This window comes from Nestor notabilis, unplaced genomic scaffold (assembly GCF_000696875.1).
Source record: "Nestor notabilis isolate BGI_N333 unplaced genomic scaffold, ASM69687v1 scaffold6096, whole genome shotgun sequence".
Lineage (NCBI taxonomy): Eukaryota > Metazoa > Chordata > Aves > Psittaciformes > Psittacidae > Nestor > Nestor notabilis.
Window position 1 is genome coordinate 28,036 of NW_009932289.1, and position 20,267 is coordinate 48,302.

The 20,267-nt window shown below is 44.7% G+C and overlaps 1 protein-coding gene across 1 annotated transcript in view; it reads left to right on the plus strand.

Annotated features, from left to right (window-relative positions):
* Nucleotides 1-20,267, plus strand: part of LOC104407128 (tolloid-like protein 2) — a gene marked incomplete at both ends in the record, with an annotated part of 77,987 nt that overhangs the window by 27,752 nt on the left and 29,968 nt on the right. Inside the window, one exon of the mRNA XM_010016315.1 lies at nt 4,758-4,868. Coding sequence (XP_010014617.1) covers nt 4,758-4,868 — 111 coding nt within the window. The remainder of the gene's footprint in view (nt 1-4,757; nt 4,869-20,267) is intronic.

Here is a 20,267-nt window from a genome sequence, read left to right on the forward strand (position 1 = left end):
GTAGAAAAATGAAATATGGAGGTGCTGGGAATGCACTTTGATCTGTTGATTTATTTATTTATTGTTAGACTGCAGAGTGTTAGCTCTAATGAAAGCGTGGCCAGCCCTGAAAATTAAATTTCCCAGCATTCAAACCTGTCAGGTTGGGAAGCATCAGCAAATGCTCAAAAATAACTTGCGGTTTTGCCGGTGCATGAATAGTCATACTGTTGCTTGCCAGGAGGTGGCACTCATCATTGCCTACCTGTGACCGCGTATGCCCAGCACTCCTTGCCCGGTGCTCATGTTGCTAAGGCGGGACATTGGTTTTCCCTTACGTCATTTGGATGTGTTACCAACTCCAGAACAAGAGGACTTGGTGCCCTAGGATCTTTCAGTAATGCAGATGGTGGAGAGCAGAGATCTGTGTGCGGATAGACATGGTCCCTTACAAATACACGTGTGATTGATCTCATGGGTAGGCTCAGAGTACATCCTTCAACTGCACTGTAAGCCATAAACAACCAGTGTAGCTTATCACTTGGGTGACGCCGTTAAGTCTGTGTCAGGCAGACACAGGCAGGCCCCCTAGGTTGCCTGAAAGTGGCATCTGTTGATGCTTACAAAATTGGAGATGCCAAGGTTAACTGTTGCAGGTGCTTCTTCCTTGGATATTTTGCACTGGCATGTGTAGTCCTGAGGCACACCTGCTTGGAAGCCCAGCTAGCATCTACACACAGAGGTCGTGAACACTAGGGAAAACTAAGTTTGTGTTGTGAGTATTGATGAAACAAGCCTGAGTCATCTGCTTGGGTTCACACTACTATTTGGTTTCCATGCTCATTGCTGTGCTGCGCTGTGAGAAACCTGCTGAGCAAGAGTTAAAGTCCTTCTAGCAAAACTGTGTTAAAACTATGCTGGAAGAACTGAAATGAAGTCTGTCTGTGGAGCTGTGCCAGCTGGCTGCAAGTTCAGATGAGACCCTCGAGCTGATGACACACACTGTGTGGCTCTCGCCCCACAGAAAGAGGGCTCTTTTGGCTCAAGTTAGAAGGCACAGTCCTAAATCTAGGTTCAGATCCCACTTAGCACCTAAACCCTGCCATTTCTTAATAAAAGCTTCAGCTGGTGTTAGAGGCTGTGTTTGAGGTAGAGCGGGATGGAGGGAACTCTCCTGGCAGGCAGGTCATGCCTATTTCCAAGGCCTCTTTTTCTGTGGAATAGGAGAGGAGAATTGATTGGGGGTGTTGAGGGAAAAACAGGTTGGAGGTGATTTACAGGGAAGAGCAGTGAAGATTTTAGAAAGAAGACACTTTGGGCTGTCATGTTGCTTTGTAGTGGGAGCCTGACAGAGACCCCGTCCCAAGTTAATGCGGAAAATGAGGACTGAGAAGGCATTGCTGAGAAGGCTTGGACTCTGTGGTAGGGTGTGAAGCACCTGGAGAAATTGTTCAACCTGTTCCCTGCCTAGAAGGAGGTGTTCTCCTTCCCAGTGCCACCTGCTGTACCTTCCAGATACCTCTGTGCTCAGCATGCAATGCAGGCACCTGCATGTGGACTGTTTTCCTGGGGGAGGAATGTGCTGAAAATGAAGACAGCTTGCCAGGCTGTTTTTTTCATTTGAGTGCTGAATTTGTCTGTTAAACATAGTTGTCCTTCCCCTTTGCCCCAACAGACAAATGCTGTCCAGTTGCATGTGCTGGGAGGTGGTGAGGTCAAACATTTGGGGTGGTTGGTGCAGGTAACCAGCCCAGTGTAGAAGCAAATTCTCTCACATTGGCTCCATCCGACCTCAATAAGAGCTGCTCTGTTCTTTCTATCGAGAGTGATTAATGCATCTTCTTAAAGAAAAGCTGGCACGCTGTTGCAGTGAGTGTTAGGAGTTTGCACCTGGCTGTGCACTGCAGAGCTCTCTGCCAATAGTAGTACTGGTTTCCAAGTTTGTTAGCCTGCTGTTTGGAGATTTTAATGGTTTTTGTTTGTTTTTGTTTTCTTTTTTGGAAATCCTCCCACATTAAATTAAAAAGCAGAACTTGGTAAAGGAAATCAGAAGGGATGCTTTGAGATGCTTCATTTGCCAGCAGTCTCTGAACTTGTGACCCTTTAAAATAAAGTGCTTGGGCTTTCCTGTGGGATGGCTCCCTTGGGGTGGAAGCAAGCATCTTTCAGGCCTGTTTGCCTTTAGGAAGGAGCCTTTGACAGCACAGGAGAAGTTGTAGCACAGCATTCTCAGCCGGGACTTCCAGCAAGGAAAGTTGTTCAGCTGGTTGGGGACTGTGATAAATCATGGTTCCCCTGGAGCATGCTAGGACTGCAGAGAGCTGGAAATAAATGCTAGGGAAATTCAGCTTTTGTAGTGGGCCATCTTTCAGGATGATGTATGGCTTTGTAACAGAAAGAGATTCCTTTGCTAGGGCTGGAAGAAAACTGCTGCCTTCCATTGGGAAGGAAAATGTAACAAGTCTGTTGATGTAAATCCACGCTGCAGGCTTTCCCTGAAAGCTGTGCTTTGGCATAGGCTGCCTTAGCCTGAGAAACAATCTGTGTGGTACTAATGGAAAAGAGTCACTGATAGCCCAAGGTGGTGGTAATTAGTTTTTGGAGTGAAATGAGACAGTAGGTTTGGCAGGAAGGTAGGGATTGTAGATCCAGTTGGCCAGTATAGTAGTGACTTACCAAATGTGGCTGTGGAGGGAATCAGATGGCATGGAATGATGTTTGCATGTCTGCCCCTTGGCTGCTACATTGTCCTGAGCAAGTAATTTCTCTGGATGGATAAAATGTCTTGTCTTCAAATTGCAGCCGCAGGAGCCTATGTCTCTGCTTTCTTCCCCTGGCCATTCCAAATTAGCTTGTGATGTTTTGGCCATGCTGATAGACTTGTTAGCTGGTGGGGATCTGACAGTATTTTAGGTTCTTCTCTCTTCTGTGTGAGGGCTTAGATTGAATTGCTGAGAAGTAGGGGAAAGCCTGAGTTCTGTGTTTGTGTAGCAAACAGAGGCTCTTTCCTCGTTATAATTGATGTCAGTCTGTGGATAGGTTTGTCTGCACTAACTGCATCCTCTTCTGGAGCTGTTGCCATAGTTCTGTGCTCTGGGGTTTGGTAGCACTGTTAAGGAGACCCAGCTAAAAAGCAAGAGCCAGCCTCCTTTGAGGCCTTCTCCCATCCCCCTGCTGTGGCCAGGTAACGAGAGGGAGATAGCTTTGCCCTAGGGAAAGGGGGAAGCAGCTGAGTCCCCCTCTGCTCATGCCAGGGCTCTGCTGCTTGTAGCAGCTCTTGGTTGAGGCAGTGTATGGCAGCTGGGATGTGCCCAGTAGCAGGCAAAGACTTCTTGCTGTTCCCATGTCCCAGACACTGGCAAATGCTATTGCGCTGACTGAGGTGCTGAGATGCAGAATCGAGGAGACAAGTGCTGCATTAGAACCAGTGCCATGTTGCATCAAGAAAAACTCTCTGAGTTAACCTTTAGCATTTAGTTGGTACAGATCTGATTGCAGGTTTCTGATATTCAGACAAAGATCCATATTTCATTTGGTCTTAGCAGTAAAAGTGAGATGATCAGTAAATCCCATTGGTTTCTCAGGCCAAACATACTTTGATTAGTAGTGCTGATCAAAGTATGCAGTGTAGTAACGGGATGTTTCCACCCAACAACCTCCCCAGGCAATGTAAATGTTGTTGACTTAACAACAGAAGAAGAAAACGATTCCATCAAATCTGGTTGCTGTTGCAGACAGTGTATCAGTGTTGCTCCTTGTTTGAATTACTGATTTCTCTTGAACTGTACCACTGATTAATTTGCTCTGTTTCTTCTTATTTTTCATCAGCCTACGCAGGCTTCTCATGTGAGTTTTACCAGCTCTGTGACCTGTTCGTTATCTCTGAAAGATCTGTTCTGCTTGGTCAACTGCCTCATTGCCTGTGTTTATTTTGTTCAAATTCCCCAAATGGTAACTATATACTGTGCAGTGTCAACTTGGTCAGGATATTTCAGGGGTATAATTTTTTCCACTCAAATGATTTCCAGTCTGTTTCTCTGAGCTGTGAATGCAGAGTTATCAGTTAGTTTACCTTATTTTCATGGCTTGTGCCTGAAACTCAAAGATTTTTACAAAATTAAAAGCTCTGCAATCTTAAATCTGGGTAACTGATCCACAAGGGGACAAATAACTGGCATTTCTCCACCAAAGTGGAAACAGGGGGCTGGCTCTCAGCTTGGATTTAGACCAGTGCAGTGTGTCTGAGTGCTAACCCCTTGTATGAGGTCCTGCAGGCTAACAACTGTAGCCTTTAGGTACAAGCTGCTGAGCTTTAGTGTTTCACCACTGTCCTCCTGTCTTATGCAAATTGTCAGCCTGCGGATGGTGTGGATGCAACATCGCAGTCAGATCTGTGCTGCAACTTAGCTAGCTCCTTCATACTAACTAGGGAAATGCCACTGATTGTCTCTCTTGTAGGCTTGAACGAAGAGTGAACACCACCACCACCTCAGTGCCTGGTTGAGAGACAGACTTATCATGAGTAACACAAGAATCCCAACTAACCATCTCCTTTTGGGGGATCTGCACAGTGGCTAAATTTAAATGCTGTCACCTACTCTCCACTGATGTCCACTCTGTCTGTACTTTTAAAACTGCTCCTGTATATTACCTTTTCCTGGTTCAAGGAGTAATTTTTTTTTATGATACGGGCCTTTTTGTTATGATACGGGCCACATAGGAATTGTGCTTTCCTTCCAAAATAAAAACTAAACTAATTGCAGTTTGTTTCTCTCCAGCTGCCTTTTGGGGAGATATCGCTTTAGATGAAGATGATCTGAAGCTGTTTCAAATAGACAGAACTGTTGACTTAACAAAGCACTCAGATGGCAACGCAAGACACACTTCAGGTAAGGGCAGCCCTGGGGTGATGCCTTCTTTCCTCTGGTTTTGTCCTTATGGAGGAAGGAGATTCCCCTCACTTGTGACACCTTTCCCACAGCCAGGGCGGTGCATGCAGAGCTTAGTTATGTGACTGAGGGTGGGATCCAAATATGAATTTTGTTAAATAAAATGCAAGTCACAGTCTGATGTACCCAAATCCTATCTTGTCTGAGAGAGAAGATTTTCAAATTTTTAACACTGGTCTCTTCCTGCTAGGAACTTCCTTTCTGCCAGTTTGGAAGGAAATGTGTTTGAAGTTGGGCCACTCAGTTTGGAATTAGCTTTCACTCTCACTGTCCTCTCCCCTTTCTTGCTATGTATGATCTTAATGGAATAACGCAATTTTTTTCAGCTGTCTAGCTAGGTAAAACCCACTGCAGTCTTGTATACAGACTACCCTTGAAGTGATGCTATAATTGAAATAGGCTAACAGTTGTGTTTCTTTCCTACAAAGCCAATAGATGTTGCCCCCGTACATAGTTCTTACATGTATTCAGTCTTGTGCAGGACCAGAGTTGTTTCTTGACTCAGGAGCTCTGACTGGACTCCAGCTGTTACAGCCTGAAATGCTCTGCAGTGTGTTTGGAGGGTTTGAAGAGCTCACTGCAGTATTGTTGCCTCTATTCCACTTTATGCTGCAAAAGAGAAATGGTTGGAAGTCTGAGCTCTGAGAGATACCAGAGGGACTGGATACAGAGCAGGTCAGGACAAAATTCTTTTCTCTCCCTGCTGTTACACTCTTAGGTTAGCAATTAAGGTGAAAGGTTTGATAGAAGCAGAAATCACTGAAATTGTATGTTCATCTGCCCCTCCAACATCTCAGCTCATATTGTATAATTTGTAACGACTGGTGGTTGGGTCTGTATCTTTGTGACTGCCTAACTGTGGTTTCAGAATGCCTAAGCACTGTGCAGGTCCTGTTCTGAGGATCAGTGCTCCAGGTTTCTGTTGGGATGAGAGTGAAAGATGACATATCCAACACAGAAGCATGCTTTTGGTGTTGATGTAACTGATTAAACTCACACCGATGCTGAAATTCTGGGTAGAGGAGATCTATTCAGTTCTTCGGATTATGGATTGCTCCCTGGAAATGCTGTTATCCCACATTGTTGTGTCACTTAACCTATTCATATCATTTTGGGCTGTGGCGCATTCTCAGGTGATAGGTGATTAAGAGTAGGTTGCCTTCAGAGCAAAAGATAAGTCAGAAAATGAGGGCTAAGTGGGTAAGGCAGCACTAATCTCTTCCATTTTAGCTGACAATTCCTGAAGTTAGATGAGGAGACTACTGGGGAAGGAAAGCCAGTGTATGGTGCCAGAAGCAAAGCCAGAATATGGTGTTTCACTGTACTGTTTTGCTCCGATAACTTTTTCAGTTGCCATATCTAGCTTCTTTCATTTGGCACTGGTGCCAGACCCACACCATCGGGCAAATGAACTGAATTTTGTAACCCACATCTATATCACCTAGTGCAGGCACTGGTCTCTTGGAACCATGGCTCATGCTGTGTGGTTGGACTAGTCTCTTCCTGGCACCTTTTATTGAGGCAAAGCTGGTACATCATAAGATGCTTTGCATTAGGCGAATGGAGGTGTCACTTGTCCTTCTCCTCATCTTTGGTTTCATTTGTCCTTCTGGCTTTCAGCCCATGGAACCACAAGCTGACAAGTGGGCAGCCCCTGTACCTGCCATGCTTTCTGTGGAGCACACAGTGTGTTCATCTGCCCTGTGAGGGGGCTCTCTGCAGGGGCAGGAAGGGTTGATTCCTCTCTTGCAGGGCTTGCTTGACACTCATGTGAATTGTAACAGGGTGGTCTACTTCAGCATGGTGGGGATTGGGACCCATTCTTCCCTGGAAGAAAGTTCTGCTCTCTGCTTCTTTATTTCCAGTGGGAAGAATGCAACCTCTCTACAGAAAGAGCCTAAAACCTTTTATGAATGGGACCCCTTGAATTATAACATTTCAGAGTTTCCTAAAGCTGTTAATCGGATTATTTGTATAGCGGAGGAAGTACTTAATATGTATATACAGACATACAGGCTCTTCTGGGAGCTGCAGTTCTGAGCACACTATTAGGCCAGGCATTTTTCTCCTGTATTGTTTCCTCGTCCGTGGAAAAAGCTGTTTGGGTGGAAGGAGGGGTGAAAACTGTGCCATTTAACATTGCTGGGCCGTTTATAGACATATGCTCTATTAGCTTGTGTGGAGCATCTGCAGCTGGCAGATTCTGGAGGAAGAAGATTCCTATGTGCTTATGGGTGATGGCGGACATGGTTCTTTACTGGATGTAACTGAAGATGATCTGCTTTAGTAAAAGCTGTGCCTTGGCTGGTGAGGGCTGAGACTATCAGATGTTTCAAGCTTTCCCCTTCTTTGCCTTCTTCCGCTCTACCCATCTTTAGGGCCCTTGAGAGAGAGGCAGGAAATGTGATCTGAGGACAGTCTGGATTCTGCATCAAATCTCTGTGCTGAGTTTAGTTTCACAGCATGAACGTGCTCCAGGCTTGTTTTCTGCATTAATTTCTTGCTTGCAGAAATGCCGTAGTTGCTATTCAGACCCTCAAAATCTGTGAGCCTGCTTGAGAGTGGGATGCTGTGTAGTTTAGTGTTTCCAAGCATCTTCTCAGCAGATATCGGAGCTACTGTTTTTTTCCTGGTGTCTGGGACCTAAAGAAATGGATCAAATAGCATTTACAAACAGTAAGGGATGACTGTTAAAATAAAAGCATTTAAAATACTAAAGTAAGCTACCTCCCTGTCTCTGCTTCTGTGGAATCAAGTTTGGATGTCATGTTTACTATGAAAATCTGTTGTTCTCGTGCAGTGGTGTTGAAGTGGATATACTTAGGATTTGGCCCTGTAGAGATACAGTAATGGTTCAAGACACAATGAAAAGAATCCGGTACCTGAAGATCTGTCAGTGAGCGCTATCCTCAGCAAGCCCAAGCTTCACCAACTCCTGATCACTTTGATGAAAGATTTTTTCAAAGAGCTCACAGAAGTTTCTCATAGATTTTTTTTTCTCTTTTTTTTTAACTTTAGTGAAAATGTTTGCTTTTACAATATAATTTTAGCTTAGAAGAAACTTGAGTCAAAGCTTTAAGAATTTCTCCGCTGCTGAGAGCACCTGGATGGCTTCAAAATGGGGAACAAGAAGATCCACAGGCAGGTTGTGAAACTGCACAGTGTCATCTCTCTTTTGGATCCAATTAGTCCAGAGTTGGTGGAAGGTGATTTGCTTTATTGCTTTATCTTCTGAAGCATTAGACACAGAGGAAGAAGACCTTTTCTTTTCTTGCTATGCCTGTGGAAAGAATGTGCCTATTTAATTCAAATGGGCTTAATTTAAATCTTTTCAGGCAGCTTGGGAATTAAGAGGACTTTTCTGATATATTAGCCCTTTTCCTGATTTTTGATTCATGGAGGCAGTTTCTAGTTCTGAAAGGCACCTCTGTGAGTGAGAAAGGCAAGTTTGTCTTTTTTGAGTTTGGCACCAGCAGATCAGAAGACACATGGGAGGCTGGCTGCCCTCACCGATGCCATGCTGTGCTGGACTAGCTGCTGAGGCACTGACTCTGCATCCCACTGCTGCCAAGAATGCTTTTCAAGAACAGTCAAAACAGGTTTTCTTTGCCTCTAATCCTGAGAGGTTTTTTCAGTTTACGGCTTGAGGGCCTTCATGAGGCTTTCACACTGCCACAAATGAGTGGCAGGGAGGATTTATAGAGCACCTTTGCTAGCTCTAGTAAGTAATACTTCGGATAACAGTGTAGCTGGGATAGCGGTACATTTGATCCCAGGATTTCTAGTGAAATCAGGGGGGAGACAGAGGATGCTGTGAATGGCTGAAGGCTCTGACAGCAAATTCGTGTATGTTATTCTCTGGCAAACAAGCCAGGCAGGAGTTCTGCATTAAATCTTGTCTTAATAAGAGCAGGGAGTTGGTTTGTTGGTACACAGTAGCTCCACTGTTTTTGAGCATGCTGTGAAAATGCAGGCATCTACTCTGATGTTTCACCAGATCTGCATGAGGCTCACATCTGCAGCAGGCTGCTTTGCTGTATCTTGCTTTGGAATGCCCCCGGTCACTTTTCCTGTTTCAGGACTGGCTCATAACTTTTTTTTGTAGCATGACAACCCAGAAATTGCAGGTTTCAGTCCAGTGTGCACAAACTGCTTTGAATCACAGAGGCAAAGCTTGAAGAGATCTGGAAGGGATCAGAAGAATTTGCAGTCCTGTGTAAGTGCACACATGTGTCACTGCAGTGTTTTTCAAGTTACATAGCGACTTTTTATTCACCCGAGGTGGGCTGTCAGACCCAAAACATGTTTCTCTGCTCTCTGGTTGATTCCCATGTGAGCTGGGATTGCTTGCAGGACAGGTTGCTGGGGTGCAGCTCTCCTGCTAAGAGTTGTGCTGTTTAGCCTCCCGGTGGAGAATAAGACATCTCCTTAAGGTTCTGGAATAAGAAATCTCCTTAAGGTGCTGGAAGGAGTCGCAAGCAGGGCTTCTGCTGCTTCACTTTGTGAGAGGTTGCTCAGTCTAGGAGCTGTGGCCACTAATACTGCTGCACATTATTTCCAAGTCCTTTTTGATGCTACTGTATTTCTAGTGAAATTTAATTTAGTGCAAAGTGCACTTCTAGAAGAAAGAAAAATCCACATATTTTAGACCATGACTGGCTGAAATACCAGAGAAGATGTGATTTATGGATTTGAAGGAGAAACTTAAATTTCAGCTAACTTGGCACATGCATGCCAAGCTCAGAGCTGTTTTTTCCTTCTAACTCATGTTTGGTGCTCTGCTGTAGTGGCACTTGGCTCTGCTGTAGTGAAGGGGTGCACTTCAGCATTAGTGGATTCAGGGCTGCCTAGGGCTTAACCTTCAATTGATTTAGACTTAGAACAAATCTATAGGTTGTGCTGACTTAATCTGAGTTGTATTGGTTGTAATTGGCCAGGAACAATGCAAATAACTATGTACATGCTGTAACATATCCCACATCTGTGAACTCTCTACAGGGGTCTGTGCTTCCACTGGGAAATCTTTAGTGAAGGTTGCTTCCTCTTATGTGGGTAGAGGAATATCTCTGTTCCAAGAGACCTGTCTGAGGGCTCTGTCCATCTGTTTGCATACCTTCTTTTAGTTTTCCACAGCACATGATGCACACTCTAGGGATGTTTCTTTTCAGTCCGTGCAGCCTCTTAACAGGAAGAGAAGCCTCAGCCTCCTCTGTGGAAAGGTAGGTGCCAAGTGCCTGATGCTTGGCCTGATGCTGAGGTTTGTTTAGCTGTGCCAAATGATTTTCCTGTGACTAGCCCCAGTGTTTACCTTTTGAGTCCATTCAGTCAGGGCTTTTCCCAGAGCAGACAACCATGAAATGAATTTCCTACAGTTCTGTAGTTTGCTAAGGCAAGGCAGGAGCTCCCCTTTGGAAGAATTGGATAAGTCCTCTATGGCTGAGGGTGCTCTTATTCACACTGCTTTTCTGAGTTACCCCCTTTCCCAGTTCCATGTTTCTGTGCAGTAAGACAGTGATCCTCTCTTTGCAGAAAACAAATACTGTGTTTTTTCCCTTCCAGCCCAGAGTCTTGCAACCATATTGCAACCTTCTCAGACCTGCATAAAGATAACTGTCTAGAAAGCCCATGACTCTTGGCTATTGCTGATCAATCTTCTAATTCCCATTGCTATCAAATGCTAATCTTTAGCATTGATATTTTCCGTTTTGATTCCCAAGTGCCAACTTGAAGTCCTTTTTGGAATGTTGAGAGGGATTTTTCTCTCTTATTGCTGTCCTTAGCAATGCCATTTTGCTAGTCACAGGAATAGAATCTGCCAGCCTGGTGCCTGACAGTGGGAGAGACGATGATCAAGTCAATGTGCCAAAGCATGGGATGTCTGTATGTGCAAAGAGGGCAGATATCCCTTGCAGCATTGGAGAAGTGGTCCTGAGTCAGGACAGCACGGCTGTCAGGAGCAGGGAAGTTGGTTTGTTAGGCATGTCTGCCTGTTCTAAGCTTGCCACTGCATTGATCTGTCAGTTGAACAGTGCCTGTGGGGTGACTGCAAGGCACGTACACTGGTCCACCCACTGAGCTGCAGCTCAGTTTACAGGCACAGATTCTGCTTTCAAGGGCTTTGTATCTTGCACTTCCAAAATCACAGCACAGGCCAGCTTTGTGGTTTTGACTGGGCTGTTTTGCCCTTTCCACACTGCTTGCTTCCAATAAGGACAAATTCCCACAGCTGTTCAGTGTGGGGGCACAAGAGAGATGCAGAGCAGCAGCTCATTTCTTTGCTCCTGCCTTTGTATGTGCAAGGGATTTGTCTGATTTCCTCACTGCACAAGCTCCTGTGTGTTGCACATTCAGCTCTTCTACTTTAGATATTCCTGCTCATCCTTGGGTTGTCCAATAGTCCTTTCCCCCTTGACCAGAGGGTTGTATTCTCATCCATCAGGAGGCAGCTTCACCTTGTCCCCTGCCTGGAGAGAGTTTGGTGTTTTTTCCCTTCCTATGTTCACCAAAGGGAGTTGTGATTTTTTTCCTTAATTGCCTCCTCAGACCTCTCCCTTAGGAAATACCCATGGAGAGCTGGCTCATACACTGACAAGTGCTGTCTCACTGTTATCCCTACTTCCCAGTGTGGTTTTTGTTCCTACTTTCACTGTTTTGTACAGTCCCCGTGTGATCTTGAAGTATGATGCAGGGGAGAGTGGTCCTTGATTGCTAGATAATGTTGTGTCAACATCAGATGTTAATGGAGGGCTATCCACTGCCTCTCTAGGCAGTGAGGTACTGCTTGTGATGTCCCTGAGTAGCAACAAGAGGTTCTAGAGCCTTTACTTCACCTGCCTCACCAAAAGGTATGCAGGCTCCAATTTTCTTTGGGCTAGGGTCTTTCCAGTATGACACATTGCTTAAAAACCAGTTGGGACCAGTGGCACTTGCAGTGTTCCTTCACACAGTGAGCTGTGGTGTTCCAAACTTGGCTTGTGACAAGCAGAGAAATGCTTCACTTACCACAGGAGAAGTAAAGTCTATCTATCTCCTCTTTCATGATAAAGGTCCTGCAAGGCAGGATAAAGAGAGTTCCAACCAATAGGTGAAGATACCGCCTGGCCCTTGCCGGAGCACAGAGGACACAGCCCGGGTGACACAGCTCTGCTGCTTGCTCTGCATTCCCCGTGAAGTAGGATGTACTTTTTCCTCTTGCCTAGGTTCCCAATGGCACCTGGTCACATGCACCACAAAGTTTGTTTTGTAAATGCACTGTTCCCTGAAATAAAGTTTTCTGGATGGTGGCTTCCCACCTGTCAAAACAAGTGGTTTTATTTCTGCTGTGCAGAAATGTTGTGCAGTCCACATTCAGCCTTACATGGCTTTTTTTTTAGTGATTTTATGAGCTCTGCAATATTGCTTAAATTAATCCACACAAGCAATAAAGCTTTCTCCATTGTAATGAAAATCTCCAGCTATTTCAAACTCTACCACTTACTCATTCTGAGTGGAAACTTTGGTTGTGTTTATCCTGTGAGTCCAATTCATATGCTTCCTTCAGAAATCAGCCAGGAAGGCAGTAACACTGTATCACTCTTGTCGAATGCTGCACATCAGAAATTAATCTGCTTGGATTTTGTTAATGAGCAATTAGCTTTCTTTAAGTACCCAAAGAGACATCTGCAGAAATTATGTATGATTCCATGTTTGAAGCTGCTTCCAAACAGCCTGTTTCTATAGCTCCTTACTATTCATCATGGTGCATCCATCAGCTTTGGGCATAGCTGCAGCTTTGGGCACAGTGTTGCTGCATGGACAATGCTGAATCCCTGGTGCTCTCTGCTTGACTTCGCCTGACTGGCTGCCAGCCCCACTGCTTTCCCTATCCCCTAGGTTCTCTTTAGGGCACATCTCAAGCACCTGGAAGTCGGTGCTAGATGGTAATATTAACCCTTTAAGGAGCTGGGATAGTCACCATATAGAGCATTTGTAACACTGGATTTTTTTTTTGTGACACTGTCTTGCTCTCGATCACTCTTAATTAAATTTTCTTTCGCTCTTGTCTACAGCTGGTGTAACACATTGGGTGGCTGTTCCTTTTACTGATGCCAGAAGAGTCTGAATAGTCTTTTGTGTTTAAGTGGAGGTTATTAAATAGCTTTATATTAATTAGCTGTGATGCAGGGAACACATGGGCAAATGTACTTGACGAGATCAGTTTATCCATATGGAAATTACATTGGATGTTAAATCCATTACGATAACGGTAAACTTTGACAGTGCTTAGCCAATAACTGCAGAATTGTTTAAATCATGCATTTGTTTCAGAGCTGGGAAAACGCCTGATTTCTTTGAATACTTGCTCAAATGAAGAATGGAATTTGCCTGAACTGTGTAGCCTGCCTTGTGTTTTAGCAAATGAATTTGGAGGCAGAAACAACCACTGAAAGGGTAGGGTCTGACAAGCTCTGACAGCAGTCATGGCAGGATGGTCACTCTGCAGGGATGGCTTGGATGCCTTGACCCTCTGGCTCTCTCCTTTCAAGCAGGGATGTTGCTGTGCCCACAAAATAGAAGTTGCTTACCCTGTTCAGTGAAATAGCTGTCAGGTCCAAGAAACAATCAGTAGCCAAAATGGCTTGATGGATAATAGCAAACAACAAATAAATTAGAAGTTGTAAACTGCTCGTGTTTGATTGTGAACAGAAAGGGGTTACATTTGTGGAATAAATGTGTTCACTTTGAGCTGCTTGTTCAGGCTTAATTTGGAAAGAAGGCTGGTGCTTGTAGCTGCAGTGGACAAAAACCCCTTCGCTGCAGCTCCCCTTTTCAAATGGCAAGGACAAAGTATTTATTCAGCTGTCAAGTGGGGAAAGAAAGCAAATTAGTTTTAGGCTGAAATGCTGGACTGTGTTTGCTGCTGTAGTTTTGAGGCCAGATGGTGACTTGGACAGCCCTGGGGAACGGGTAACAAGTTTCTGCAGGGCAAAGATCAGAGGCAAAAGGAAATATTCAGATTATCTTGCTGTTCCACTTCCTAGAGCAGAGAAGATAGCGTGCAATGCATAAGGCTGTGTTGGGGAGGGGATTAGCCACTCTTTTTACAGTTGATGGGGTTGCTGAATCCTGGAGTCAGCAATAGAGAATGGCTTTGAGACCTCACTTACCAACCGAACTGCAGCTCTCCCTGGGATGGATGGGGCAGCTCACTGCAGCGAGGAAAGCTCCTCTGCTGCTATTCCCCACTGCTTCCCCATGGCTACTTTAATGACTGCACATGATTTGGGCATCTGTTTCAACAAGGAGCCAGGACCTTAGTGCTGGATGTGGCCTAAGGCCTCCCAGCAGTGGCCATGTTTGGCTTGTGCTTGTCCTGGGTTCAGCTACGAGTTACCGGCTGGGGTTAAACCCCAACAGTGCTCCCAAAGCTTTCTAAGCCCCGCTTGTTCTTCTGCCTTGGTGCTGGCTCATGCCTCAGTTTCTCTGCTGCTGGCAGTCAATTTGGAGTGTCCTTTAAGTGAGCTGTGGTGGAGCTGGTAGGTAACCAAGCAGATGGGGTGCTTCAGCTATGTCTGCTTAGGTTGCTCAACTGCCTGTTAAACATGGTACAGGCTCCTCAGAGCTAAGAAGGCACCAAAACTCTCCAAGAAACTCCAGGACTGGAAGGGTCTGAATATCCAGGGAGAAAGCAGGCTGGAAAAAAGGTCTCTGTGCTGGCATCACATACTCTCTATGGAAGGAGTTCTAATTGCATTCAAACATAATTTAGCTTCCAGTGTAGTGCTTTTCATTTTGGGTTAATTTTTATCCAGTGTAAACAAGGTAGGGGAAAACAAAAGGATTAGGAAGGCTGAGTGGGAAGAGTGGTCTGGCCAGGCTGTGGAGAGCCCTGGGCTCTGACTGGGAGCCCACAGCTGGAACAAGGCAGGGGGATGTTGCAAGGCAGCGCAGTGAGCCTGGCATGGCTGTGCCCGAAGGGGCCCAGGTTAGGCTGAGGTTGAGGCAATTAGACTCTGCAGGTCAGAAGGAAAAGTGTTAGCAGAGGGGGACTGGGAGGGTTTATACTGCCTGTTAGAACAGTAATGGGTGAACCTAAGCCAACTTTTACAGTTTCCTTCTCACCTGCAAGTTCACTTGTTTGTCTCTCCTTTCAAACAAGAGACAGGGAAGGAGGTGGATTATTGTGTTAGAGATAGATCTTGATCCATCAGGTTGACAAGAAACCAAGTGCAATGGGCTGTGTGGAGGTCCTTGCTGCTACACATTACTGCTTTTATGTGCTGCTGGGAGGGGAGAAGTTAGACACAGTATGTGGGGTCCTGGCCATACAGCAGAGACATGCACAGGCCAAAGCATTTGTGTACTCACTTCAGCTTTCATTTTCACTTGCCCCAGTAAAAGCACTGTAAGCCAGGGCCTTGCAGGATTCTTTCTTGCTGGAAAAAATCAGTGACATGACACAGGTTGTAGGTAACTTTTATTACTTTCTTTTCTCTCTCACCTGTCTTTTCACCCCAGGGGACAGAGGTGGTTGTTACAGCTGTGGGAAAAGGCCTCTTCCAGTGTTCTCAGTCCTCCCTTGTCTCCAGATAGCGTTGCTCCCCTTAGACATTGACTCTCAGCTGAAAGGTTGGTGGAGAGGTTGGGTCAGGTTGTCTCATTTCTTGCAGTGCCTTCTTTCAAAAGATGCTTTGCAGAATAAAAGTGATGCTGCCACTTACAGAATGGCAGAGAAAGCACAGGGTGTTGGGGTATGGTGCTGCCTACACTGTGCTTCTGCTCAGCCTCCTGTGCTATGCCAAACATGGCTGGCCAGCAAAAGGGCTTGGTGCATTAAGTGTTTTGCAGCTATGTTTGTGGCAGCCCTGTGTTTGTTTAGCTGTGTTCACCTTCCTCTTCTCATGAACTTCCCTGGGAGGCCAGTGTCCTCGCTCTGCACAAGCATTCACAGAGCTGATGTGGAGATGACACATCTGCTTGTCAAGCCTCTGGACCCTGGGACTCTCCTGAGTTATTACAGCTAGTCAGCTTACTCTGAATATGAAAAACAGATTCCTGCAGGGAATTTGGGGTTCAGAATTCTTCTCCTCTTTAATTTATTTTTCTTTAAGTAAATCGAGGGAACTTCAGCTATTCCACTGACAGGAAATGCTGAAGGATCTATCTCAAATCATTTGCTCAGATCTCCAGGGCCAAGGGGTTTATGAAAGGTTCTTGCTATAGACTCTCCACCAGCTCTGGGAAACATCTGTTCCATGTTCTGAATGCGCTTTCCCAGCAGAGCTTGTTTTAATAAAATCATCGCTTTCTCTGTGGTTAGAAATTCAGTGCAATAAAGTGTTTTTTCTATGCTAAAAAGTTCTTGACCACTGGTTAATGAGGAAGTTAAAAAGCAGTATGTAACATTACGTTTGACTTATCCTGTGCTTCCAGAAGCTTCTCTGCTGGTCATAATATGACAAAGTTCACCAGAATTGAAGCTCTGAACAGTGACAAGTGTTTAATGTTACCTGCATTTCTTGGTTTTCTTGATGCTTCATTGTAGCCTCTGTTTGAAATCCAGTGTCTAAGCTGTGGCATGTGACTAGCATATATATTGAATCAGACTATGAAAGTGAGGTGTTTTGAGGCATAGGCAAGGGAGGTGAAATTGTTAATAATTTTTAAAATGTATTTTATGATGCTTTTTTCCCTGGGTTGTATCACAGATCCGAAATGGCTTTTCCTCCACAGTAAGACATATTAGAAGAAGACTTGCTGCAGTTTGATCCACCTGAGACCACATAGTAATGTGTACAGTCACGTTATCTCTGCTAAACAGAAAAATAAGAGATCCTGGCAAAGTCCTCAGTGCTCTTTTGTCCTCAATAGAGGTAATGAACTTAGCAGTGGTAGCTACCTTCCGTGTCTAGCTATAGAGGTCTTCCCCTGTGTGGACAGCAACCAGGGAAGGAAGAGGAGATCCAGTGAATATAGAGAGAATCTTCATTGGTATGAAAAGGAAAAATTATCCTGGCTTGGAACTGTTCTGAAAGTAGGAGGGTTTGATTTTAAGGGGACTCTATGACTTTGGAAAAAAAGGGAGAATTACTGCACAGCAATAAATATTTTCAACCCTAAGTTGCAACTTGTAGAAGACAAATTTTCAGATCTAATATATTACTACTTCTTCTAGTCCCACTCTCTTGTGTACAGTATGGGTACTGAATGGAATCTGATCCTTGATCCTTCATCAGGTTATGCATCTTTTGTCCTGTGCTAGTGGTACAAGGGTGCTGCAAACAGTACGGTTTTGATGGCATGCTTTGTGCGCTCTCTCTTTCTTTGTAAGTTGTCTTTTATTTTGGTTCCAGCTGAACAACTTGGACTTCTTTTAACAAAATTAGATTTTCATTTTCCTCTTCTGGAAGAGTGGGAGAAACTGCTTTCTTCCCAACAATGCTGCAGCCTGCTGCTTTCTGGTTCACTGGACCCTTATCTACCACCTCGGGCTGCCCCTCTAGTTCCTGCAAACAATTTAGGCACCTGTTCTTCAGCCAGGGTTACAAGTGTAGTGGATTTATATCAGATTTATGGTGCATTTAAGCTACTGGACATTTATTTCAGTGATCCAAGCTCCCTTGGCAGTGCTGGTCTGTGGGAAACAGAAAAATGAGTTGCTGTACAAGTGTGCTGTAGGTAGAAGATGAAATATTCCCAGTATGGGCAGAGAACCTCTTGTGTATTCCCTGCCAGGTCATGCACAGAAACTAAGTTATCTAGTTAGGGAGTCCAGAAGTGTCCTGCTGGGGTTGTAGCTGTAAAGCAGGAAAAATCGTTAGGAAAAACTGAATCACAAAAATGTGGGAGTTAAAAGATCTTAAGAGTTCTAGTGCAGCTCTCTGCATGGAGGCATGATCTAACAAAGTCTGTATCATGCCTGGCTGTGAGAGAAGCAGACAAAGCTTGAACAGTCAGGCTGGAGCAAGATGATGGTTGGTCTGGCACAGCAGCAGGTGGGAAGTACTGAGGATGAAAGTGATCTTGGAGGTCTTGTTAACTGCTGGATACATATTAAAAACCAAAAAGTCAATCCTGTTTTGCTCATCTCATTAGGGATTTCTGTAAGCAGTAGACCAAGCCTGACTGTTTTATTATCCTGTTAGTGTTCCATGGAGCATTCTGTCAAACTGAAAATCTCCATTCTCTTCAGTGTTTCTAATGATAATAGGCTTCAATACTCATATGGGCATTTCATGCTCTGGAGCAGTAATGCTGCTCTTGGATGTGGCAGAACAGTTCAACAGAGAGATACAACTTCAGGAACATGTTAAGAGGGCAACAGGAGCTGCACATCACCTGAATCCTATGTGCAACTGCTTCCAGATGCAAAGCCTGTTTCCTGGCATTCTTATGTATTGATTATGGCACACCAGTTACTTATCTTTGTTTTGTTTGCATTAGCTTTCTCTTGGTAGGAATCAGCGAAGAGGACTAAATATTTGCCAAGTCACTTTAATCTTTGGGCTTTATCTAGTTATCATAAGGATAAGAAATGTCTAAAAGTTCAAGCGAATCAGAACAGGGTCTTCCAAAGTTCTCATGTATGATTCAAAAACATGCTTGTGGGAGAGAAGGGTATGGGTGCTCCTTGTCAGTGCTAGTGAGATTAGTGGTCTTTGAAAATATGTGATATATCTGTGCACCCATATCTGGCCTTTGTGTAGTGCTCTCCCTTTTCATCAGCTACAATGAGACAAAATATGCAAAGATGTTGTAGATTTCATTAGTCACACTAGTTTATTCAAACATCTCCTTTGCATAAGAAACCAAGGCTTGCACTGATCTCTGGGAAAGAATGTGCTCACAGCTTGGAAAAGCAGTCTGTGCAAATGACACTGCAGCACAGCAGAGGTCAGCAGCTTGGGTGCAGGAGAGGGGCCCGGCTGTAGGGTTTGGTGCCATCATTTGCAATTCAATCCCATACAGCTCCCTCTTAGGGGAACAATTCACTAAATACAGAGTTGTTCTTTTTCCCTAATTCACCATATAATTCACCTCCCAAGTTCAATTAAGAAGCAATCTGTTTGTGACTGGAAGCAAGCTGCATTTATTTGGAAATACAAAATTATTCTTTGCTTCAGCAAAGACCACATGCCTTAATAATTCTGGTGCTGAATGGCTGGTTGGGGTTTCCTTTAAATGGAACGGGATATTGTGTGAAGAATAGCATACTTTGGGGGGGAAGGAGGGGGAGAAGGGTGTGAGAAGTCCTGGGGATGTAAAATTTAACTGAGAAGAGGAACTTTTGTTGAGCTTGGGCTTAAGGAAGTGACGAGGACTGGGCATGAAAAGAAAACAAAGGGAAATCTTAGGATGGGACATTGAGGCTGGAAAAGAGTGATAGAGTTCAGAGCAATCCATCTTGTTGAATGGGGCTCGTTCCTGTTCACACATCTAGTGGCTTTTGTCTGGTCAAGCTTTGTTAAACTATGGCACTTCCTCTGGGAGACAATCCCCTGATTTAGTGTGTCTCTCAGACTAGGAAACTTTAATAAATAGTCAGCTGAGAGTCTGGGTATTTTATTTTCTTCTGGTTCATTTTGTTGCTGTCTTTCATCATCCCTGATATTCTAAGTAGTATAATACCAGAGATGTAGAATTTGATACCACCATCTAAGGTGTCCCCTGTTCTTGCCCCCTTGGAGGGGCTGGAGAAGGATTTGCAAGAAGCCAGCTCCAGAGCACAGGGACAGTTTTCCAGCTGGCAAAGCAAGACTGGTTTAGGGGCTGGAAGATGTCCAGCTATCTTGAAAGTGGGACATCCCTCTTGGAAGTGTCCACACAACATCTAGCAATGCCACATGATTAACAGTATCTCCCCTTCTACATATGGTGGTTGACCATGCTCTTCGTGCTTTACCTTGCCACCAAGACTGTAGAAACTTGCTCTTCCTAATGCCTCTGCAGAGATCAGCTCATTCAGCCTTCCTTTGACTCACAGGGGACGCACAATACCAAGATAGGGAAGGAGGGAGTGGGACAACAGTGGTGGTATCAGCACCACCTTCTTAAAGCTATGAATGTAGTTCAGGCCAGTTTTATTTATCTGTTATACATCTTGCTGTCTCGTGTGTTGTGTTCTCTCACTGTAGGCACCATTTTTGAGCTCTCCCTTCCACTGCAGTCACCATGGAGAGCTTTCCTGACGGAGATGCCAGTTGGTTTCCATACAGTCTGCGACTGTACAGTGGCTTATTGCCCAGGTTCTCTCTGTAGTTGCTTTCTGGCTTCTGTGGTGTTCCAAAGTTGGACCTTGCAAAATGGAATGCCCAGGAACCCTGGATGACAAACAACTGTAGGAAGAAGAGTCTTGTTCTT